Source organism: Heterostelium album (genome assembly GCF_000004825.1).
Source record: "Heterostelium album PN500 unplaced genomic scaffold PPL_scaffold5, whole genome shotgun sequence".
NCBI classification, from domain to species: domain Eukaryota; phylum Evosea; class Eumycetozoa; order Acytosteliales; family Acytosteliaceae; genus Heterostelium; species Heterostelium album.
This window is the reverse complement of record NW_008805067.1, coordinates 254,069-277,701: the sequence shown is the minus strand read 5'-3', so window position 1 is coordinate 277,701 and position 23,633 is coordinate 254,069. Positions and strand designations below refer to the sequence as shown.

At 31.3% G+C, this 23,633-nt stretch overlaps 12 protein-coding genes across 12 annotated transcripts; 5 read left to right on the top strand and 7 right to left on the bottom strand.

Annotated features, from left to right (window-relative positions):
* Window positions 1-518: 518 nt before the first annotated feature.
* On the bottom strand, window positions 519-2,970 carry PPL_05160 (Arf GTPase activating protein; the record flags this gene model as incomplete). Its single annotated transcript, XM_020576056.1, has 3 exons — window positions 519-2,673; window positions 2,751-2,812; window positions 2,884-2,970. The coding sequence occupies 3 exons, from the start codon at window positions 2,968-2,970 to the stop codon at window positions 519-521; spliced, it is 2,304 nt and encodes a 767-aa protein (XP_020434045.1).
* A 1,649-nt stretch (window positions 2,971-4,619) lies between these two features.
* PPL_05159 (uncharacterized protein) lies at window positions 4,620-6,928 on the bottom strand (the record flags this gene model as incomplete). Its single annotated transcript, XM_020576055.1, has 3 exons — window positions 4,620-5,768; window positions 6,092-6,129; window positions 6,916-6,928. The coding sequence occupies 3 exons, from the start codon at window positions 6,926-6,928 to the stop codon at window positions 4,620-4,622; spliced, it is 1,200 nt and encodes a 399-aa protein (XP_020434044.1).
* A 55-nt stretch (window positions 6,929-6,983) lies between these two features.
* Window positions 6,984-7,568, bottom strand: PPL_05158 (uncharacterized protein; the record flags this gene model as incomplete). The annotated part of the gene is made up of 1 exon (XM_020576054.1): window positions 6,984-7,568. One exon carries the CDS (start codon window positions 7,566-7,568, stop codon window positions 6,984-6,986), a length of 585 nt encoding a protein of 194 aa, XP_020434043.1.
* A 90-nt stretch (window positions 7,569-7,658) lies between these two features.
* PPL_05157 (CorA family magnesium transporter) lies at window positions 7,659-9,233 on the bottom strand (the record flags this gene model as incomplete). Its single annotated transcript, XM_020576053.1, has 4 exons — window positions 7,659-7,848; window positions 7,926-8,155; window positions 8,227-8,406; window positions 8,478-9,233. 4 exons carry the CDS (start codon window positions 9,231-9,233, stop codon window positions 7,659-7,661), a joined length of 1,356 nt encoding a protein of 451 aa, XP_020434042.1.
* Window positions 9,234-9,794: 561 nt separating this feature from the next.
* PPL_05156 (uncharacterized protein) lies at window positions 9,795-10,994 on the bottom strand (the record flags this gene model as incomplete). The annotated part of the gene is made up of 3 exons (XM_020576052.1): window positions 9,795-9,937; window positions 10,006-10,340; window positions 10,423-10,994. The coding sequence occupies 3 exons, from the start codon at window positions 10,992-10,994 to the stop codon at window positions 9,795-9,797; spliced, it is 1,050 nt and encodes a 349-aa protein (XP_020434041.1).
* An 858-nt stretch (window positions 10,995-11,852) lies between these two features.
* PPL_05155 (uncharacterized protein) lies at window positions 11,853-12,215 on the top strand (the record flags this gene model as incomplete). The annotated part of the gene is made up of 1 exon (XM_020576051.1): window positions 11,853-12,215. One exon carries the CDS (start codon window positions 11,853-11,855, stop codon window positions 12,213-12,215), a length of 363 nt encoding a protein of 120 aa, XP_020434040.1.
* A 269-nt stretch (window positions 12,216-12,484) lies between these two features.
* Window positions 12,485-13,482, bottom strand: PPL_05154 (SDR family oxidoreductase; the record flags this gene model as incomplete). Its single annotated transcript, XM_020576050.1, has 2 exons — window positions 12,485-12,796; window positions 12,877-13,482. 2 exons carry the CDS (start codon window positions 13,480-13,482, stop codon window positions 12,485-12,487), a joined length of 918 nt encoding a protein of 305 aa, XP_020434039.1.
* A 791-nt stretch (window positions 13,483-14,273) lies between these two features.
* Window positions 14,274-15,174, top strand: ube2s (ubiquitin-conjugating enzyme E2 S; the record flags this gene model as incomplete). The annotated part of the gene is made up of 3 exons (XM_020576049.1): window positions 14,274-14,418; window positions 14,533-14,723; window positions 14,806-15,174. The coding sequence occupies 3 exons, from the start codon at window positions 14,274-14,276 to the stop codon at window positions 15,172-15,174; spliced, it is 705 nt and encodes a 234-aa protein (XP_020434038.1).
* A 476-nt stretch (window positions 15,175-15,650) lies between these two features.
* PPL_05152 (PWWP domain-containing protein) lies at window positions 15,651-16,863 on the top strand (the record flags this gene model as incomplete). The annotated part of the gene is made up of 3 exons (XM_020576048.1): window positions 15,651-15,808; window positions 15,874-16,699; window positions 16,783-16,863. The coding sequence occupies 3 exons, from the start codon at window positions 15,651-15,653 to the stop codon at window positions 16,861-16,863; spliced, it is 1,065 nt and encodes a 354-aa protein (XP_020434037.1).
* Window positions 16,864-17,264: 401 nt separating this feature from the next.
* On the top strand, window positions 17,265-20,153 carry ddx24 (DEAD/DEAH box helicase; the record flags this gene model as incomplete). The annotated part of the gene is made up of 2 exons (XM_020576047.1): window positions 17,265-18,177; window positions 18,268-20,153. The coding sequence occupies 2 exons, from the start codon at window positions 17,265-17,267 to the stop codon at window positions 20,151-20,153; spliced, it is 2,799 nt and encodes a 932-aa protein (XP_020434036.1).
* A 119-nt stretch (window positions 20,154-20,272) lies between these two features.
* Window positions 20,273-21,234, bottom strand: PPL_05150 (NAD-dependent epimerase/dehydratase family protein; the record flags this gene model as incomplete). The annotated part of the gene is made up of 2 exons (XM_020576046.1): window positions 20,273-21,030; window positions 21,099-21,234. The coding sequence occupies 2 exons, from the start codon at window positions 21,232-21,234 to the stop codon at window positions 20,273-20,275; spliced, it is 894 nt and encodes a 297-aa protein (XP_020434035.1).
* A 1,331-nt stretch (window positions 21,235-22,565) lies between these two features.
* Window positions 22,566-23,608, top strand: PPL_05149 (CRAL-TRIO domain-containing protein; the record flags this gene model as incomplete). Its single annotated transcript, XM_020576045.1, has 3 exons — window positions 22,566-22,721; window positions 22,884-22,929; window positions 23,007-23,608. The coding sequence occupies 3 exons, from the start codon at window positions 22,566-22,568 to the stop codon at window positions 23,606-23,608; spliced, it is 804 nt and encodes a 267-aa protein (XP_020434034.1).
* Between the last annotated feature and the right edge of the window lie 25 nt (window positions 23,609-23,633).

Genomic DNA, 23,633 nt, shown 5'->3' with positions numbered 1-23,633 from the left:
ATAATTATTAAGGTTTATGTTTATATAAATAAAAAAAAAAACAAAAATAATCTAAAAATCTAAAATTAAAGATAAATAAATTATTTAATTATAACAAACTATAAATTAGATTTATTTGATTGAACAACCTAATTAACTAATAATATAACAACAAAAAGAAAAGGTATTAAATTATAATAATAATAATAATAAAAATAAAACCAATTTTTTAAAAAAAAGTTGAAATTATTAAAAAAAAAACAATAAAAATAAATTAAAAAATAAAATTTGTTCTCCAGTTTTTGGGAGAAAAATTAATCTTTGGATTATGAGTTTTCAAAGTAGATGGTTGTGAGGAATGACAACAATAATCAATAATTAATTGTTTAATCACTTTTTCTTTTTATAATTATCTTATCTTATCTATTTTTAATTATATTTAAATGTTTTTTTTATTTCTTATTTGTTTTAATAATTTACTTTTTATATTTTTATTAATGTTTATTTTATTTTATTATTTTATTATTATTTGGATTTAATTATCTGTTATGGAATGAAGACATGTGATATGGCATATCTCTACCTGGTACGGATCTACCACATACTCCACAGGTGAATAGTTTGGTTTGACAGAGATCTTGATGATCATTGTATTGGATGTATTTGATGAGTTTGTTGCAATAGGTACATTTCATTGGACGGAACAGACAATCTGTGTTTTTGTGGTGTGTCAGCGCATCGAATGATGTTTTGGTGCCACAGGCATCGCATTCGACAGCGTGTGCATTGCTATCAGAGTTGTAGACTACCATTTGGTTGGTAGAATGTCTTGGTGACTGAATATTGTTGTAATCTCTTGGGACATCCTCTAGATATTGTTGTTGTTGTTGTTGTTGATTGTTGTTGTTGGCTTGTTGTTGATTTCTATTGTATCTTGACGATGCTACGATATCGTGAGCACGGTAGTCATAGCTGTCGGTCTGGTAGGTCGACGAGTGGAGTGGATGAGTCGTAGTATTCTTGTGGTACGATGCCGATGGCTGTGAAGACTCCATTGAGCTTGAACGAGAACGATTACGATGTGTGGAGGTGCTGTTCTGGCTTGAACGCAATCCTGAGCTTGCCGAGCTACGAAGAGGTGGAGGTGGCTCCGTCTTGCTTCTCTCTCTTGTCAAGCCGGCTGGTGGTGTTTGTGGACGACTATTCAGTTCATTTTGTAATTTAAGTGCTATCTCATGATCTTTGAGATACTGTCTCTTCTTGTCTTCAATATCCCTCCAAGCTCTATTTTGATCCTCATCGTAATCCAATTGATTTCCATTCTCAAATGACATTTCACTACTTGGGAATACTGGTTCTGGATTAACAGATTTCAAACCAAACAGTTCATCCAATGGTAATGGTTCTTGATGTGGTTGTTGCTGCTGTTGCATCATCATATTATTTTGTTGGAATGATTGTTGTGGTTTGAATTGTTGTTGCTGTTGATATTGTTGGGGTTGGAATGATTGTTGTTGTTGTTGATATGGAGGTTGGAATGGAGCTGGAAGTGCCAATGGTTGTTGTTGCTGTGGTTGTTGATATCCAGATGGCAACAGATCACCAAACAAAGATGATTGTTGTGGAGCAGGCAATGCTAACATACCTGTCTGTTGTTGCATTGGTTGTTGTTGTTGCTGCTGTAGTTGTGGTTGTTGACTATACATCATATTTTGTTGATTTCCACTCATTAGTTGTGGGTTGGAGTTCATCATACCCGATTGTTGTTGTTGAGTTAGTAAATTAGGTTGTTGGTTGAGTGATTGATCTACAAATGGATTGAATGTATTATTAACAATTGGAGGTTGCGCGCTGCCTGTAATCATGAGTGTTTGGGCAATTGGTTGTGGTTGTGATTGTGTAACTGAAGATTGCATTGGATTTGGTTTACTATAGTTCAAGTTGCTTAGGTTATTTGTCGATTGTGCATGAGTAGGAGGTGTTCTTGGTCTTGGTTGATCCAACTTTACCTTTTGATAGAATGAAGACTTCTCTTTGAGATAGGTGTGTTGATCGTATGGTTCCTTGGAGAATGGAGGGAACGTCTCTTTCTTCTCAGTAAAGTATTTATTCTCCTCACGGAATGGATTGAACGGCTTACCATTGCTATCAACCGAACTGGTGTTTCCAGTGTTTCTCGATGGCAACGGTGCATACTTTGAAGCATTTCCATTCTCATACATTGAGGCAATCGATGCTGTACTGTTGTTTAAATTATTATTACTATCGGACGACAAAGAAAGATTCTCAAATTCCTTGGAGATTGATTTACGTGAATCTAAATTTGATTTTCTTTCGTTGGGAGATGTAACTGTTTGAGCATGTTGTTGTTGTTGCTGTTGTGGTGAGGTGACATTCTCAATGTTGGCGGGTGAAGGTGGAACTTTGACAGAGTTGTTCTTGTTTACTGGTGACTTTAGCTTTGAAGGAGTAAGCTGTTCGAGTGCAGCCCACTTCTTTTCGACATACTTTAGCTTTATAAACTCACGAACCTTCTTCTCATCGGAGGGCAACGGTGTAGGAAACTCTTTCTCTGTCCATTTCGACAACCATATATCTTGTGCTTTCTTATTACCAATATTCTTTAACTTTTCAATCTCTTCGTCATTGAACTTATCTGAAGCTAAACTCTTTACTCTATGACCTAATTCTCGACTTTAAAAGTAAATTAAACAATAATGATTAAATTAGAATCTGTTTTTTCATAATTTTTTTTGTTTTTCTCTACATACTGTACTGCACCACAAACTGAACAAACGAAAGTACCTAAACTAGTATTCAAAAATCTAGGAAACTAAAAAAATTTGAAAACTCAATTAGAAATTAAACCTTATCTTGCTATTGAAATCTAAATTAGTTACATACACTATCTGTACAATCTGCACATTTATTATTTTCCTCCAATTCTCTCAAATCCCAGAGAATTGTCTCATTTTTTGATTTTTCCATCATTTTTTTAATAGGAAAATCTTTATATTCAATCTATTATATAATAAATAAATAAATAATAAATAAATAAATAAATAATGATCTAAATATAAATTAGTAAAAGTAGCCTATATTAAAAATTGTTTTTTTTATTATATACAAATTAATAAAAATATTAATATAACTAAATAAATGATCTTTTATTTTTTGGTGGTTTTTAATTATTTTAAATGAAAATTGAACAGCTGTTTATTTATTAGTCTGACTGTCAACAATATGAGTAATTATAAAATATAATTATAATTTTGTACTATCTTAATGTTATTGCAATTTTTATTTAACAAATTCTATGTTAACACAAAAATAAAAGGATTGGTGTTGTTTGACAAAAAGAAGTGGAATGTTGTTTGATAATTCATTTACTCACCACCAAAGTGACGTCAAAACTTTATATAAAAATGCAATTGTAAGATAGATAGGTAGGTAAATATATATATATCATATGTGTGGTTAACTAAAAAAAAAAAAAAAAAATATTAAAAATGAAAATTAAAAAAACAGAAAAATATATATTAATACTAAAAAAATGAAGTTAAAAGACATTTAAGGTAGACACTATATAGAGTGAGGTGTCAACCGTTTTGTTACCATTCCAATTTGGAAAAATTCTTATTACGTTTACATACTAATTGGAATTTATAATTTAATTTTTAAAAATACAAGTTGTATAGAGAGTTTTTAATTTTAAATAATAAAAACATTTATTATTATTATTTTGATAATTGTAGATCCTTTTTATAACTATTATTGGTATTAAATACAATACTTTACTTTATTTTATTTTTTATTTCCAACAAATTTTTGCTCTCTCTACAAATCTAAAATCAAATTTTTATAGATTAACTTAATGTTAATATTTGTTTTTTGTTAAGTAATAAATAATGTAGTTTTTTGTAAAATGAAATATAAAGAAAAGAGTAAACAATTGAATAGTTTACTTTTTTTAAACTAATTAAACTTAATATGACAAAAATAAACAAAACATGGGTTTTTCAAATAAATAAACGACACACACTTTTTTTTTTTTTTTCATAATAAAATTTAGTTCATTGAAATGGGGGAAAGTTATTTATTCAATTAAATCAGATTAAGCTTATGATTTTTGAGATTAATAATTATTTATTAATATTTTAAACATGCTATTAATTGGTAAGTTTAGATGGTTGGTGGTTGAGGTTATTACTGCACATGCAGTTAGTTCGTCATGATTTTGATTCTTTAGAGTGAACAAGTTATAGATAACTATTGATATGATAATCGTATCAATATTGTTGTTATTATTATTAATTTTCGTGAACCTCTAATAATCAAAGAGCTGTAGTGGTTAGTCTAGATTCCCTCTCTTTTTTAAATAATTATTATTATTGTGTTGTTGTTATTGCCTTTAACAAAAAAAATAGTAAAGGTGTATGGTTGGTTTGATATATTAAATTATAAAACAACAAAATTAAATAATAATAATAATAATAATAAAATTATAAATGATTACTTTCTATATGTTGTGTGTGTGCTTAAAAAGTAATGGAGAGGGAAGTAGGTGAAAGAAGGAAAGGAAAGTTGACAGTTTGTGATTTAGTTGATGAGTAGTTGAAGTTTGTCTTTGCTTTTGTTTTTTAAAGTCTGATGTAGACTGGACGCAACTCGGATTGTCTCTTCTTGGTGAGTCTGTCGAGGTTTTCTTTGACTGCTAGACTCATCTCACCACCCTCTGGGATGTTGTGTAGGACGGTCAAGATTTCCTTCTCGAGCTTGGTGATCTGACGGTATGGCCATTTACGGCCGGGTGCAGCTTCTTTCCAACGTTTGCTGAGTGTCGATGTTGGAATACCAAGCTTCTTGGCTGCATCACCTTGTGGTAAGCTCAGGAAATCGGTGATGTCAACGTAGTTTGAGCTCTTGGAAGGTCGGATTTGGTTGTCTTCGTTCGAGGGCAGTGCCAAAGCATTGGATGGACTTGATATCAGGTGGTCACCACTGTTGGTGCCTATGATACTCTGAGTTGGTTGAATGGCACCGCTGTTGCTGTCGGAGCTGTACAATGGTGAAGTCAAAGCAATCAGTGAATCACCTATAGTGTTTGTTGTTGTTAAAATATTGTTGGCATTTGGTAATAGTGATGAGTTGTTGGAAGTTGTTGTTGTTGTCGTAGTTGTGGTGGTTATTGGTGGGGTGGAAAGTGGTGATGTACCTGGTGGATTGGTCCTCAGGATAATATTGGAGGGTGTAACCTCACGGACTTGTTCATCACTGGAATCTTTGGCAGCGGTGGCGGCGGTAGATGTGATAGAATTAGTTGGTGAAGATGGTAAATTGTTGTTACTGTTGTTACTATTGTTGTTGGTAGTGTTGTTGGTGTTTTCGAAATATTGTTGGAGTAGAGCTGGTATTCTGTCTTTACTCAATCCAACTCTCTGAAGATATGGATGTGGATGATGTGAGTTTGAACTGCTGCTGCCTCCACCACCGTTTGGAGAAGAGGATGATGAGCTGTTGCCGTTGGCAGCATCACCACTGTTATTGTTGTTGTATGGTGTGAATTGATAGTTTTGAGGAATGTACAAAGCGGCTGGTAATTCATCTTTATTACCCATGTTTTTCTTGTTGGTGTTGCTCAATGCTGGAGCAGAGGAGTCGGTATCTGACGACGAATGGTCGGGAATATCTGGCAATAATGGAGAGGACCTGACCTCTGAATTGTTCAGGCTGTCCTGAGGAGTTGTGCTAGTCGAGTTTGACATGAAGAATTTTCCACTCAAATTTAACTGGTTCAACAAATAACTATAATAAGGATCCGGTGCACTGACTATTGACATAATAATAATAATGATAAAATTAGTTTATGTGTTTATTTGTTTTTTCCAAAATAATAATATTATATAATATGATGATTCTTGTTCTTTTTTTTGTTTTGGAAGAAAATGGAAAATTAAGATGTAAAATTTAAAAAGAGATGACTGATGTTTTAAATTTAAAAAAAACAAACAAATAATAAATAAAAAGATTATATCTTTTAATCAATAATAATAATAATAATAATAATAATAATAGTTATTTATTTATTTATTTTATAAAAATATGATCATACCATAACATCATCTTCATCTTCATCTTCACCTTCATCATCTATCATAAGAAATTAAAGAAGAATCATCACCAAGAAACATTGAAAAATATTGCAAATAGCTAATTTGGAATTTAATATGTACACATAGTTTATAATTATCTTATTTATTTTTTTTAAATAAAAAAAATTAAGATCTTAAAATTGCAAATTTTTTTTAGTTTAAAATTCCACAAAAATAACTGCTGTTAAATAAATATTGTTTATTTTTAGATCAAAAGAAGAGGGTTTTATGATTTACTGTAATTGATTTGGTTTGGTTGTTGAAGAATTCTTCTTCTTTTTTTTGTTAATTAATTAATTAAGATGATGATGATGTGATGCTTGTGTTAAGATGAAGTTACTACTATAACTGTTGGTAAAAGAGATGTTTTATTATTAGAGATCAATTGATCGAAATAAAAGAAATAACAATGATTTAATGAATAGAAAGAATTGAAAATCAATGGAAATTAAAGTGATATGTGATGACGCTGCCTACTTACTATAACTCTGATATCAATACAAACTATGTAAGTTCTGTGAGAAAACTAGCTGAAATAAAAATGAAATATACATTTTCAAAAATTTTTTATGATTTAAATAAAAAACGGGTAAAAAATTAAAAAATTAAAAAATTAATTGAAATTTTGAAGAAAATCCGTGAAAAATTCGTTTGGAATTCAAACACACCCCTCAAACTTCAAGTTAAGTTGTGTAAATTATTAGTATTATTAATACGTTACTAAATGAGGAATTGGAATGGAATGGAATGGAAGTAGTAAAATATATGTGTAAATTATTCATACACATATATAACATTTCCTTTTTTTTTTTTTTTAATTTATTAATAATAGATTATTTTGTATTGCATAATTTAATCTTTTTTGAAAATTGATCTGATAGCAAAGAATCTATTTTTCCTTTGTTGTTGTTGTTGTTGCTGTTGCTGTTGCTGTTGTGTTGATTGATGATGATGTTGTGGACTATTGTTAAAAGCATACATTTGATTGGCAATGCCAAGTTTGTTGTTCGGGTCGTAGTTACTCGAGAGTTGATGATGGTTGAAACCGACGTTGATGTTCTCGTTGTGTGGTAGGTTCGAAGTGTTGATACCAACACCACCACCGCCAGTAGCACTAGCATTAGCATTGTTACTGTTATTGTTTGGCAATCCAATTGGGTTGATATTCATTCCAGCCAATTGATTGGAATGTGCGTGTTGGAATGGATTTTGGAATGCTTGATTGCCAGCATTGCTTCCAAAGCGGAACTTTTGCTTCTTGGTGTACGGTAGAATGTTATTGACATGACAGTAGTACTTGATCAATCCAAACGTTGTCAAACCACCTGCCATCACACAGCCACACACCGTCAGGAACGAATAGGGATGATGTTCAAATCCATTGACAAGATTCATACCAAAGAATCCAGTGACCATCGAACCCATACCGGCAGACATTGTGACCAAACTCAACATCAAATTCATTCTCATCATCTTATTTCTTGCACTACAGTTTATCGTTCGAACATAACAAACATTAGTGAACAATTATCTCTTACCAACCAATATATTATAACATAACATAACATACGTATCAAGTTGAAAATTAACGAATTCTTCAGTTGATGATAATGTTTCTTTAAGTTGATTGATTTCATTTGATATCTGTTCCAACTGTCTCATATAATTCTCCAACAAAATCTCCAATTCTTCATGTTGATTTTTCTTTCTTGTTCCACTGTTATTATTGTTGTTGAAATATGATTAGTCAATCGATCATAATATAGCTAATAAAAAGACATAAACAAAACATACCCTGTAATATTTCTAAAAGAAAGATACATCAATGCCATATCCTCGTCAGACTCTAACAGTCTGCTTAGTGCATCCATAATCTCTTTCAATGTTACCTCAAACTGATTCAAACCTTTCTTGTGATACAGTAACAGTGTCTCTAAATTGTGTTCTGGATTCTCATTGAGTGATTCCAATTCTTTTGCTATTGATGTACATATTCTTTGGTGTTCTGCTGTTAATTTTTTACACTTTTTAAACAAATTGTTAATAATTATCAAAAATATAAATACAAATCCAATACATATATATATATACATACAATAAATACTAATATAGATTCGAGTACTTTGAATTCAAACGGTAGTGTCAGTGTCTCTGTGAAAAACAAATTCTGACTGACCAAATATTCTTTCATGATTGGCACCAATTCGTTTCGTATCAATGGATTCTGTGGATCAAAGAATATAATTTTATTGTGTTGTACTATTGCTCTTATAAACTAAAATAATAATATCATTGTTAGTTTGTTATATGTTAACATTTGGTCAATAGAAATGTGATATTACTTACACCGATCGATACGATGAAAACTTTGTCTCTTGCAAGAATTGCAGGCATCTGTGGTGGGAATGAACTGTCTATCGTTCGAAGATCACGTGCCTGCAGTTTCATTTCAATCGATAGGTTGTTCTTAAAGATGATTTGATCGATGAGCTGACCGCTTTGGTCTACTTCGAGCACCTTGAACGAACGAGTCTCCGAGAGGTATTGAGTGGGTGTGTCTCGACCGATGAACGACTCCTGATCGAATATCTTGGTTTTCATCTCTTTCGACATGGAGAGTGGCGATGCTCTACTGGTGCTTCGAACACGATGATCTCCAAACAACTTGTTTCTGATGTGCTGTTGGTGTAGCTGCTGTTGGTGTTGCTGCTGATGATCGACGATCGACGATGATTTGCCACCGCCCGGTACAACGTTATTGACAACACCACCACTGACACTACCTGTCGGTGTTGTACTATCAACATATATAGAAGAGCTTCTCCATGATGATGTACTATTACTGTTGTTAATATTGTTGTTGTTGTTGTTGTTTTTTGTAATATTCGATGATGTATTACTATCGTTATTATTGCTATTATTATTATTATTATTATTATTATTATTATTAGTACTACTATATCCCTTTATATTATAGCAACTGCTGTTAAGATTTTGATTCAATATTTGAAAGATTGGTAGATTTAGTCGAGGTTGAACTTGTTGTTGCTGTTGTTGTAGTGTTGATAACAACAATTTTGTTGTAGAAGATGATCTTAACATCTTTTACTAATTATATATCTTATATCACTATTGTATAATATAAAACAATATTTATAACTATAAATATATTTATATTAGCTAAGGTATATTATTATAACTCTTCTTGAAAATCGGTTACTTTGTTTTATTAAAAATTTTTTTTATTAAAGTTTTTTTTTTTTATTAAAAAGTTGTGTGTCATAATGTCATCATGTCATTAAAATTGAAAACAGCAACATGGTTGATGCATCTTGTCAGAAAATTGATCGGGTGCTATAAATATTCTAAATCAAATAATTCTAGTTAGAAAATAGTGATATACAGAAATACACAAACTAAAACAATATATTGGTAGAATGTTACTTTAATTCGCCAAGCATTTAAAAACTGATTCCATTCGAAGATTGTAGTAAAAATCAACACAACATAGAAAGATCTAGGATTCCCTAATCTAATTTGTTAAATAAATATTTTTTTTAAAATTATATTAATTTGAATCCAGCTATAAATGTTATTTTTATTTATCAAAAGAATTTAAAAAAAACAGTTAATTAGATCATAGGTATAAAATAAGATATCTTATTATTTTAATTTCAAAACAATAATATTTTGGGAATGAAGTAGAGTAGGTTTTAAGATTGTTTCAATTGTGAATGGAGTGCCTCCAACAATGCCTTCAAATTGTTTCTTAGTTCTTTCTTTTCCATCACATACTTGTAATAATACTAAATAAAATTGAAATATTAATATAAATAAAAAATAATCGCTTTAAAGATAGATAGAATATACTTACAAATATCTAACATTGAGACATATGCTTCATTTCCTTTTGGACCATCATCCATTACATACTCCATGATATGAACCTTACTAGTTGGTTTACATGACTTTGCAATGGTATTGAGAATCAATCTTGATTTCTCATCGGTCCAATCATGCAAAATAGACTTTAGAATGTAAAGGTCAGCAGTTGGTACACTCTCAAAGAAATTACCTGGATGCTCAGAGTATCTTGGATTCTTTGTGATTGCTCTATCCTGACCCTTTGAATTCTCAAATACATATGCTTGATCAAAATTGATAGCACTCTTTACAGATGGATATTGTCTTAGAATTTCTGCCAACAAACTAATTAAAAATTATGATAATATTAACTTTTCTATTCACTAAATTTATAACATAATACATAAATTATAAAATAATTACTTACATTCCTTGAGAACCTCCAAGATCACAAATAGTTTCATAGTTTGAATAGTTACCAAGTTCTGCCAATACTGGTGATGTTCTGGTAGTAATTGCAGTCATTCCAAGTGTAAATTCAGTCTCCTCCTTTGGATCCTTACCAAATGCATCCCAGAGATCGGTAGCACCCCATGCCTTTGGTGCCATAGAAACTCCGCTGACGATCGATTCAGATAATGTCTCAAAGGACCGATTGAATATGTTGGAATTCATCATAAGAGTTTCATCTCTGACCGATGGATCTGTTAGAGTCAAAGAGAGTTGAGTGTGTTGGAACACATTGCCTGGCAACTCTACAAAGAATCCATTCAAAGCCAAGAAATGCATGGTACGATACAGATAGTCTGGATTGATATGAAGCTCCGCTGCAATGTCATCCGATGACTTTTTACTCTCCAAAGTCGCTCCTATCTTCTCTGTCACTCTCAATCTGGCAATGGAATTCACACAAGTAGTGATATAAAAAGGAATATAGGCAAAGTCTTGAAATTTAACAATATTTTCATATACTGCTTTATACTTGTTTTCTGGTTCCATTCTTTCTTTTCTTCTTATTATTTATCTATATTCAAATTAATATTATTCAAATGATTTATAAAAAACAATGAATTTTCATTATTTATAATTAACAAATATTAAATATCTTTTAAGTTTCAATATTTCTTTGTTTTTTTGTTGTTCAAATTACAAAATCTCCAAAGCAAAGATTGATTTATTTGGAAGTAAAATGGGTTGTAATCCAATCAAAATTAAAGGTTATTTGAAATAAAGTGATTGATTGTTTTCATTTTTAATATTATCTCTCATTTAATGTAACCTTTATTTTATTTTTTTAACATTTGCAATTAAATAATTATGACTATTTTGAAACAACAAATAATATTATCTACTTCTATTATGTTCTATTATTCTGTTCGATTTAATTTATGCTTATGACAATGCAAATAGCTATATGACAAACAATTGCTGTTTATTCATGAAGATTAACAGTCCAGTCGTATGCTTATTAGATTGCGTGAAATAATCAAAAGTTAACAACACAATTACATCAACATCAAATGATCGGTGTAAGTACGATTCAAAGCATCATCATTGCTCTATCTTCTTTAAGAAAAGGGGTGAATTTTTTTTTGGTTTTGGTGACTTAAAATGACATAATTTATTGTTGTGCTGAAGTGTGTGTGATTCATTTTTATATTAATTAATTAAAAAAAAATAATAATTAGTCAGATATTTTTATAAAAAGAAAATTGATTCGTATGCAATAAAAACTATAAATAAATAATAATAAATAGAACAATAATAATATTTTTAGATAAAGTAAAAGAACTAATAATTCAAAAAAAAAAACATTAACAAATAAACATAATAAGCATATAAATAATTTTTTTAAAAATGGAAAATACATTTAATAGAAATGTTTTAAGAAATAGAAGTGAGTTTGCTGTTAACTTTACAAATAACTACTTCCCAGAGGTCATCAAAGAGGTTGAAGATGCTATCAAAGAGAACAAAGTCGTAGTAGTTGGAATGGCATACAATCCACATGTTAAAGAGATCAGAAACAATTTGACCAATGCAGGTATTCCATTCAAATATTTAGAGTATGGTAGTTATTTCTCAGGTTGGGACAAACGTTTGGCTCTGAAAATGTGGTCGGGCTTCCCTACATTCCCACAAGTTTTCCGTAACGGTACTCTCATTGGTGGTGCAGATACCGCAACTCAAGAGATAAAAGATGGAAAATTCAACGAATAAACTAAATATTTAGTTAAATTTAAATAATAATAATAATAATCAAACTGTATAAATAAAAATTTATAATATTTTATCCGTTAATCAAAAATTTGAATTTTTTTGAACTTAAATAAATATGTACACATGTTCATTAAGCACACAACAAACTTAGAAAACGTAAGCAATGATATTGTAGTTAACTGCAGACAAGAATTAATAAAGGGTTGAACAACTAATTAATTAATTAAATTGATTTGATTTGAATTCAATATTTATTTAATATTGTTTATTTAATGTTGTTGTTGGGTTGTTGTTGGTTCAACATAATCATCACGATCAGTCTTGGTTGCATATTGTTCCCATTTGTCGAGATCAGCAGTATATTTTTGGAGTTTAGCTCTAATCAATGGATATGTATCTGGACCAACAAAGATGTGATTGGTTGTGTTATCTTTCTCTTCGTACGCTCTGATGAGAATATCTAATAGTTTGGCGCAATCACCTCTTTGATTACCACTGATATCATTAGCATGAGTATCAACAATAGCGTGAACATGACCATAACTATCGATTTTCTTTTCAGCTTTTAGATATGATCCAGACTATTTTTATTTATAAACAATTCAAGATTAGTGAAAACAAAATCTAATGAATTAATTTAATGAACATATTCACTACTTACTGATAAGAATTCAGTTTTGAAATAACCTGGATTGATTCCAGTGACGTTGATTCCAAATGGTTTGACTTCCAAGGCGTATGCTTCGGTCAATCCATCGAGAGCAAACTTGGTTGAGCTGTATACTGAGAAACCTGGGTAGCCTATCAATGCGCCAACTGAAGAGATGTTGAAAACATGTCCACTTCCTTGGTTTCTGAGGATTGGTGTAACATAACGGAGTACATTGAACACACCGAATACATTGATATCAAAGTTCTTACGGACATCGTCATTAGAGCTCTCTTCGAGTGCACCAGCCACAGAGTAACCAGCATTATTTACAACAACATCGATACGTCCGAATTTGGAAAGTACTTCATCAAACGATGCCTTTACACTGGCTTCATTGGCCAACTCTACTTTGACAGCCAAGAAATTATTGGAATTACCAACAGCACCGACTGCATCAATCAGTTGTTGTTTATCTCTTGAAGTTCCAACAACTTTGAAACCATATTCCAAGAGTTTCTGGACAAAGATCAATCCCATTCCCTTCGAGGCACCAGTGATATACCATACTTTATCAGTTGAGGTAATATTAACTGTTGAAGTTGATTTAATTGACATTTTTAATAATAATAATAATAAAATTTATTTATTTACAATAAAGAGAGATAATAATTCTATAACTTGTTTAATTTAAGCTTTGGTTTAGATTTAATTTGAATGGTACGATAATTAATCAATTAATCCATCTTATTTATAGGATTCGAAAATAAATATAAATATCTTTTCATTTTTTATTAATTAAATTTAGTGGGGGTAGAAGAATCAAAAGAACATCATCACTATGTTTTGCTATTCAATTAATTATGCAAAAAAATTTTATTGCCAATTTAATCATAATTAATCATAATCATTGTTCACCATAATGACAATTATTTTTTTTCAGATTTATTTTTAATATTTTTTGAGGAACTATTGATCCTTTTCCAACCAGTTCTTCAAATACAATAATTTAAAAAAAAAAAATTTATATCTCAATATTGAAGAGAAAGATGGAATTCAATGAATAAATATTCGACCTAAATAATTAACTTAAATAAATCAAATAAATAATATTAAAAATATGTTAGTAAATTCAATAACAATTTCAAGTTTCACTGATAAAAGTTTAATTCAAGAATATAATATTCTAATTGCAAAACTGTTATTTTTAATAATATGTGAAATATTTGAATTTTTAAAAAAATGGCGGGTGAACGATCAAGTTTTTTTTTTTGTGAGTAAGCTAACACCTGATCGTTTCAAATAATCAATCATTCATAATTCAAATTATAAACTATATTAGTTAGTTATTATTATTATTTTTATATATTTTTGTATTTTTATAAATTAAATTAGTAAACAAAACAACAATGTCAAGTGAAAACCTACCACCAGATGTTATTAAAAGAATTCTAAAGGAATTGAAAGAACTCAATTCAAATCCGCTAGAGGGTATCACCTTATTACCCCTAGAAGAAGATATTTCAAATATTGATGCTTTAATTGTTGGTCCAAGTAAGTTTGTTGTTGTTGTTGTTTTTTTTAAAAACAAATAAAAAAATAAATGATAAATTTATTAATATTTAATGATTTAACTCTACAATCAATCAATTAACTAATCAATATTAGATGGTACACCATATGAAGGAGGACATTTCAAGGCCAGATTGATTTTAAGTTCTGAATTTCCAGGCGTGCCACCCAAAGCCAATTTCCTCACAAAGATATTCCATCCCAATGTCTCAAAGAAAGGTGAGATCTGTGTCAATACACTAAAGAAAGATTGGTCATCAGATCTTGGTATTAAACATATTTTATTGGTACGTATTAAAAATAAATAAATTCTAATTTAGTTTTATTAATGATCAATTATTATTTATTTATTTATTTATTTATTTTTAGACTATTAAATGTTTGTTGATTGTTCCAAATGCGGACTCAGCATTGAATGAAGATGCCTCTATTTTATTGTTGGAGAACTACGATGATTATTGTAAGCATGCCAAGATGTTCACATCGATTCATGCAAAGGCAACTGTTATTGCAGGTACAGAAAGCACTGGCAACACCTCTGGTGTCAGCTCCAGCAACGTTCTCACCAGCAACAGCACCAACATCGAAGCAAACAACAAGAGTGAGAAGGCATCGACTACTTCCTCATCCAGCGCATCTACCACATCGACAACCAGCAGCACAACCACCACTGCTGCCACCAAAAAGAAAGCAGAACTCGATACATCAAAGGCCAAAAAGAGTTTAAAAAGACTTTAAATAATCCTTTTTTAATTCATTTATAATAATAATACGCCAAACAACATTAATCAGTAAATCTTAATTATATATATGTAATTTATATATATAGTAATGATGATCGAACCAACTAATCAAAATCAATATAATTTAATAACAATTCAAATGGTTGTAGAGAGACACTACAACATTTAAATGTTATTGTTAAACTAAACTAATAAACAATAATAAAATTATTATATTATTACTTTATTAAAATTATTATTCTTTCGAACAATCTATGGTAAAGTCAATTATGTCGGTGACAATCGCATGAACCAACTTTTGTTTTCAAAAAATTTTGGTGTTGCAACACGCGTGATACACATGATCGGATTGATTATTAATAAATTATTCTGAAACCAAACACATTTGTAATAATAATAATCAATAATAATCAGAAATAGTAAAATATTATTATTTTAAGATTAGTTAACTTAATTAGAGAATAATAAGACATGTCAAATAAAACACAAAGATTAGGCTGGACAAAATACACTGGATATCCTATGTGGCCATGTAGGAATGCTAGCTTATCAGAGGCGAGTGAAGAAGTCAAGAAACAAAAGAAAGAAGGAAAGGATCTATTGGTTTACTTTTTCGGTAGTCACGATTAGTATGTAGTTGCGAGTTGTTGTTTAATAATATATTTAATCTTAATGTTAACAAAATCTTTCAAAGTGCATGGGTGTCAGATAATAACTTTGTAGACTTTAATGCAAACTTTGATCTCTACTCAAAGTCAAAGAGAAAAGACGTTCAAAATGGTATAAAAGAAGCATTCGAATGGAGAGATAATAGAGATAAGATTATGAAAGAGCAAGAAGATCAAGAAGGAGAAGAAGGAGAATCAGGTGATGATGACGATAACACTGAAAATGGTGATGAGGATTCAGAGGTAGAGAGTATGGATGAATCAAAAGATAATAATAAAAAGAAATCGACATCGTCATCAACATCAACATTAGATAAAGATAAAAATAGTAGCAACGGATCAACATCTGCTAGTTCCGCTGCACCTTCTTCACCTGCTACCAATGACACTAATACTTCTACTACCACCACCACCAACACCAACAACACTACATCATCTTCCTCACCAAAAGAAGATATGAGAACAACCATTATTACATTACCAAACTTTAAAAAGAAACAAACTACATCAACAACAACAACATCTTCTTCTTCTTCAGCAAAGAAAACAACCACCAATAATAGTAGTAAATATAGTGATGATGAAGATGAAGATGATTCAAAATCAAACAGCAGTAAATCATCGACAACAACAACAACAACAGCACCAATAACAAGAATAACAAGACCATTCACAGCAAGAAGTAAAGCAATGGCAGCCAATAGAGAAGCAAAGGAAATTGCAAACAAAGCAGCTTCTGCAAATTCGACTGCCTCTACAACTGTTAAAATTAAAGTTCCTATCACGCCCGCGACATCATCACCAGACTCATCAAACAAGAAAAAATCATCATCATCTAAAAACGATCATAGTGTAAGTAATCTTTAATTTTTACTCATTCAAACTTTATGTTAATATTAACAACAAATAATGTTAATATTAAATCACTATTACAGATTAGAAAAAAGAATTTTAGATTAAAAATCATGAGAAAATTGGCATTATGTACACCAACTGAAACATCCACCTCAAAATAATAATTATATATCAATAATCAATATTGAATATAATAACAAAACTTATCTATCTAGTTCAATTTTAATTTATTTCTAGATAAAATCTATAATATAATATAATATTTCAATAACACTAGCTTCGTCTCATTATCTCTTTCAAATTGATCAAACATTATAATGATTTATTTCTTTTAATCAGTCTTAACATTATCTGTTAAGTCCATACACTCTAAAAGATTGATTGCCAATTATCATTCTTTAAATTTTTTTAAAAATTAAAAAAAAAAAAAACTTTTAAAATTTTTTTTAAAAAAAAACGAACGACAATCATTGATTTAAATTGTAGATAATTGTTATTATTATTATTATTTTTTTAATTTACTATTATTAAAGTTTATATTTATAAAAATTAGTAAATAAATATGGGAAAGAAGAATAAAGGAAGTGTTGCTTCTGGTGGCGTCGGATTGGATGAAGTCAAGATGTTAGATGTAATTGAAGGTTCATCAGTGTTAACAACAACCGGCAACAACAAGAAGAGTAATAGAAAACCAAAACAAGCTGTAAAACCAAAGAAAGCTAATTGGTCAAAGGTTGACTTGGACGACAATCATCTCTCTACTTTCAGTCACAGTGGATTCTTGGGATTGGAGGTGTTGGGTGACGATGACTACATTACAAACGGTGCCAACAACAAGAGAACCAAAGACGATGAGCGTGACTACGACGACAAAGAGTTCAGAGCATACAAGAATATAAACATCTACGACGATGACGACAATCCAATGTCGGCAAGAGAGACTCTCTCCAAAGGAAAAGGCAAAGGCAAGAGAACATCCACTACACTGACCAGAGACGAGAAGAAAAAGAAACAAAGAATGGATGAAGCAATGTCAAAGGTTGAAGTACCAAAGATCCTGCAAAATCTCAATAACAAAGATAACAAAGATAATAAAGATAATAATAATAATAAACAAGCTAAAAAGACAACAACAACTACAACATCGGCTGCAACCACTCAACAATCGAAAACCAGCACAACTACAACTACCACTACAAATGCTACTACTACAACAGCAGCAGCAGCATCTAATAAACAACAAAAACAAAAGAAACAACAAAAAGAAGTAGTAGTAGCCGAGGATAAGATGGAAGTGGAAACAGAGAAAGCAGAGGTAGAGGAATCAAATGAGGCGGCTGCTGAGAGTGTAAAGGAAAAGAAGGCAAAGAAAGAGAAGAAGCCACAAACAAAGAAAGCAATTGCAAACATCCAAAAGAATGAAAAGTTTAAGAAAAGATCAGAACAATCACTTCAAAAGTTTTTAAAAGAAGATGGTAAGGATTAAAAAACAAAACAGACAATGTTGAAAATTTGAAAATAATTTATTAATAATCATTCATTATATTTAATCTATATATGTTTAGAACAAGAAAAAGTAGATATTTCAGCATGGAATCAATATGATTTAGATCCTTTGTTGGTAAAGGGTTTGAAAGCACTTGGATATGGTGAACCAACCGAAATTCAGAGTCAAGTTATTCCCGCTGCTTTGAAGAATGGATTGGATATCATTGGTGCCGCCGAGACTGGTTCCGGAAAGACATTGGCATTCGGTATTCCAATGTTACACAATATTCTTACATATCTTCGTTCCATTAATCATCCAGTTGAAAAACAAAACATTAATGTTGATGGAAAGATGAAGCCATTGGTTGAACAAGATGATGAAGAAGAGGAGGAGGAAGAAGAGGAGGAAGAAACAGCAACAAGGAAACAAGGACATCTTTATTCACTTATTATGTGTCCAACGAGAGAGTTGGCCATTCAGGTAGCCAATCATCTTAAATCGATATCCTATTTCACAACCATCAGTGTTGTTACTGTGGTCGGTGGTATGGCAGCACAAAAACAAATAAGATTGCTCGGTCGTCGACCAGAGATTGTTGTCGCCACACCAGGTCGTCTCTGGGAGCTGATTCAAGATGGAAATGAACATCTCCTAGATCTCACACACTTGATGTGTTTCGGTATTGACGAAGCCGATCGTATGGTAGAGAAAGGTCATTTCGCAGAGGTTGACAGTATTCTAAAGATGTTGCCAAAATACTCCTCAAAGTTACAACAACAACGTGAACAACAAGCAGCCGAGGAAGAAGAAGATAAAGAAGAGCAAGAGGAGGAAGAAGATAAAGAGGATGGAGAAGTTGAAGATGAAGAGGAGAAAGAAGAGCGTAGCAATGGATTCAGTTATCTTTCATCATTTAAAAGACAAACTTTTATTTTCTCTGCAACTCTTGTTGGAATTCCAAACATCAATGAACTCAATAACGATGGAAAGAAACCAATGGGTGGAAACAGAAAGTTCAAGAAGAAGGCTGCCTCTCCCCTACAGGAACTCATTGGAAAGGTTCAATTCCAGAGAAGATACCGTTTGATCGACTGCACCAAATCAAAGTTGACCGCCAGAAATCTTGAGGAAACCAAGATTGTTTGCTCGGTTGAAGAGCGTGACATGTTCCTCTACTACTTTGTCGATCGTTATCCAGGTAGAACACTGGTTTTCGTCAACTCGATCGACAGTGCCCGTCGTCTACTACCGATTCTCAACAATCTCAAAGTTCCAATCTTCACTCTGCACGCCCAGATGCAACAACGTCAGCGTCTAAAGAATTTGGATCGCTTCCGTAATATGGAGCATGTCGTTCTCTTGGCAACTGACGTCGCTGCACGTGGTCTAGATATCCAGAATGTGCAACACGTCATTCACTTCCAGGTTCCACGTTCGCTCGAATTGTATATCCATAGATCCGGTCGTACCGCTCGTTCGAAACGTGAAGGTTTCTCGCTTGTCATGGTCACCCCCAAGGAGAATGACTTGTACAACAAGTTGGCGCGTTCACTCGAGCATGAAATCCCAACTTTCCCAATCGACTTGAAGTATCTCGATGCCATTAAGACACGTGTGGAACTCGCCATTCAAATCGACAAGCTCACTCATCAGACAAAGAAGGAGAATGCCGAGAAGAACTGGTTTATGAACACCGCACGTGAGATGGATATTGCACTGGACGACGACTTCTATCCCGACTCTGACAACGAAGACGAACAAATGGAAAACATGAAACAGCAAAACAAACTCAACTCACTTCGTCACCGTCTAACAGAATTACTCCAACAAAACATCAGACCAAGAGGTCAATCCACTAGATACATCACCGCCGAAAGCATTGCTGAAATGGAATCCAAAGAAAATGCCACACCAAATTCAGATCTTAAGAATAAGTTGAATAAGAAAAAGAATAAGAAATAATAAATATTATTTTATTTTATTTTTTGAAATGAAATTAATTGATGGTTTAATAGAAATATTTATTTAAATGCCAAATGCAAAATTTAGAAGTATTTATAAATATTTATAGAGAAGTTCAGTTATTGTTGTTCTTTTGAAAGTTTCCAAGCTTGGTAGTATCTCTCAATATCATCACTTAAAGATGGTTGAGTTGGATTCCATCCGAGAATGGTTTGTGCTTTCTTGGATGAGAGTTTCAATGAGACGGCTAGAATCTGAGCCATTGGGTTGTCGTCTGGTGGGGAGACGTAGTTTACAGATTTGATTGGGATATTGGCAACTCTAGCTACATCTCTAATAAGTTCTTCGGTACGGATGTAGTGAGAGTTGGCAATGAAGACTTCACCTCTCAATGATTGACCTCTAAGAGCAATCAATAAATAGAGTTGAGCCAAATCGTAGGAGTGGACGAATGAACGGTATTGAGTAGCTTTTCCAAAGATTGTTACATCACCAGTGTGTTTGGTAGCAATGTCAAAGTAGACACCTGAAGCAGAACCCTTTCTACCAAAGACAAATGATGGTTGGACAACGATAGCGCCAATGGAAAGATATTGGTTTTCAATATCTACTCTACCACTAATGAGACCATTAACAACTACCTTCTTGGAATTTTCGAATACCAATTCCTGATCGTGTTCACCATAGACCATACCACCAGAAGTGTAAATTACAGTTAATTCTTTTCTTTTGGCAGAAATTTCCTTCAACTTGGCGAAAATGGAATCGGAAGTAGCTGGATTAGTGAAATCACCTACGGCTTCAATGACAACATCAACTTTTTCGGCAATTGGAGACCAGACATTTACATCACCTGCATTTCCAACAATTGGAATAACTTAATAAAAAATAAATAAATAAGAAATTAATATTTGATAATTATTATGTAAATAAATAAAAACCTACTTTCATTCTTTTGTAAAAATTTTGCTTTCTCTTGGTCTCTAGTTAATCCATAAACTTTGAATCCTTTATTTAAAAAGGCTGCAGCGATATCAAAGCCAATGGCACCAGTTGAACCCAATACTAATACAGAAGACATGGTTGTTATTATTAATTTAAAAATTATATTTATTTATTTATATGTTTTAGAGTTGTTAATTTTTTTTTTGAATTATAAAATTCATTTGAATCTCTATTTATAATTAAATTATTCATTCCAATACTTGTGGAAGAATTCTATAAATAAATTAAAAAATTGAAATTGGAATCCAATTATTCCAAAACCAAATTTTATAAAATTTTGTTTCCTTTTTTTGGAATGATCCAAGTGTTTCCAAAATTCCAAAACATTTGGAGTTTGATGACTCCAAAATTCAGTAGCGTCAAAGTCTGTTTGAATGATGCTGTGGAAAAAAAATTTATGTGAAATTTTTTTTTTTTTTATTAATATCAAATCTCAAACATTATTTTTGCAATCAATTTTTTTTATTCAATATTTGTTTATATTTAAACCCTCGCATTGCGAACATACTTCGTGGTGGTGAATGAAGAGTATGTGAATGAACAAACTCGCAGATACTCGCAATATCTTTTTTATTTTGTTTTTCTCTTTGTTTGAAATTGATATAACTAATAATGTAATTTCAATGTTTTTTTTTTTTGTAAACTTTTAATAAAAACAATAATTGAAAAGATAATTATCAAAATAATTATCTGAATTCATACAATTAACTTTATTGTTGCTATTTTATTTCTATGTAATATAAATTTATGTTGTATTTGGGCTTATTTCTCAATAATTGTTTCACTATCAGGACTCTTTAAATGCTAAGTCGTCACTGATATTCTTAGTTTAAATAAAAAATGATAATGATGAATGAATAATGTTATAATGATGAAGAAATAAAATCTTAACAAAATTAATATCAATTGTTTTTTTTTTTTGAATGGTGTGACGATGGCAACACACAACCCTGCACTAATCACAAGAAGATATTATTAATTCATTTTTATTGAATTATATGATTCTTTATGATGCTTTTCCTTTGCTTTGCTGGTGCAAAATTCCTAGCGAAAATTGAACTTACCCCCATCGATTAGTTTTTTTTTTAACTAAAAAAAATAAAGAAAATCGATTTGTTTTGGTGTGGTTTGATTTCTTTGATGGATTTTCAGTGGTTTGTGGTTCATACTAATTTTATTGTAAAGTTTTTGGCATGGTCAGTGTGATGGGGGATGAGAAAATACACTATGATTTCTTTTCTATTTTTTTTTTTTTTCATTATAAATAAATAAAATGAAAGATTGACCTGTTTTTTTCAAGAACAATAAAAAATAAAAAACAAAATAAACAAACAAAAGAGTAAAGTGAAGAGCATTTCTCATTATAATTTTTTTTTCTACCAATAATAAATAATATAAATACATACAATGGGAAAGAAATCACCAAAATCATCATCACCAAAGCTACAACAAGCAACTGAAGGCGAAGACTTCAACCCACTGGCGAATTTAGATGAAAAGAAATTAAAAATTTTTAATGATTTTAAAAAAAGATGTGAAGAATTAGAGTTGGATGAAAGAGAGGTAAATATACAGATCTTTCTTACTTTGAAAAATAACGTTATTGAAATGAAAATTATTCTAACAAAACAATATATATAGAAAATATGGTTGTCAGATATGTGTTGTCTAAGATACTTGAGAGCTCGTGAATATGATTTGGATCAAGCTTTTTCATTATTACAGAAGACTATTGCCTGGAGAAGAGAATATAAACCACATGAAATTACAGGTAGGCTATCAGTAATTACAATTCAATTGAAATTAATTTCAGCATAAATATTTATTAACAATTCATTATAAATTTAGCTGAACATTTAAGTTTTGAAAACTCAACTGGAAAACAATATGTCAATGGTAAAACAAAGGAGAATTTACCAGTTATTTATCAGCGTCCATCTAGAGAGAATACCAAGACATATGAGCGTCAGATTCAATTGATGGTCTACACTTTGGAGAGAGCCATCGAGCATATGGACGAGAAGCGTGGAGTCGAACAGGTTGCCCTCATGATCGATTTCAGTGGTTACTCAATGTTCAATATGCCACCAACCTCTGTCAGTAAGCAGTGTTTAGATATCCTGTTGAATCACTACCCAGAACGTCTGGGATTCGCCTTCATCATCGACCCCCCAATGATTTTTAACGTATTTTGGAGTTTTGTGTCCCCATTCATAAATAAGAACACCGCCAGCAAAATCGTATTTGTAAAGGGTGAGAAGCAACGTCGTAACTTACTACATACTCACTTTGAAGACAACGTTCTCGAAGCAGAATACGGTGGTAAAGGTGATTTCGTATTCCAACGTAATGTCCACTGGAAGAATGAGATCATCCACGACAGAAAGAAGAGAGGTTTACCAGAGCTAACCATCGATGAAATGGACACCATTCTAGCATTACAAGAATAAGTTATCAAAAAAGTACAACTACAAA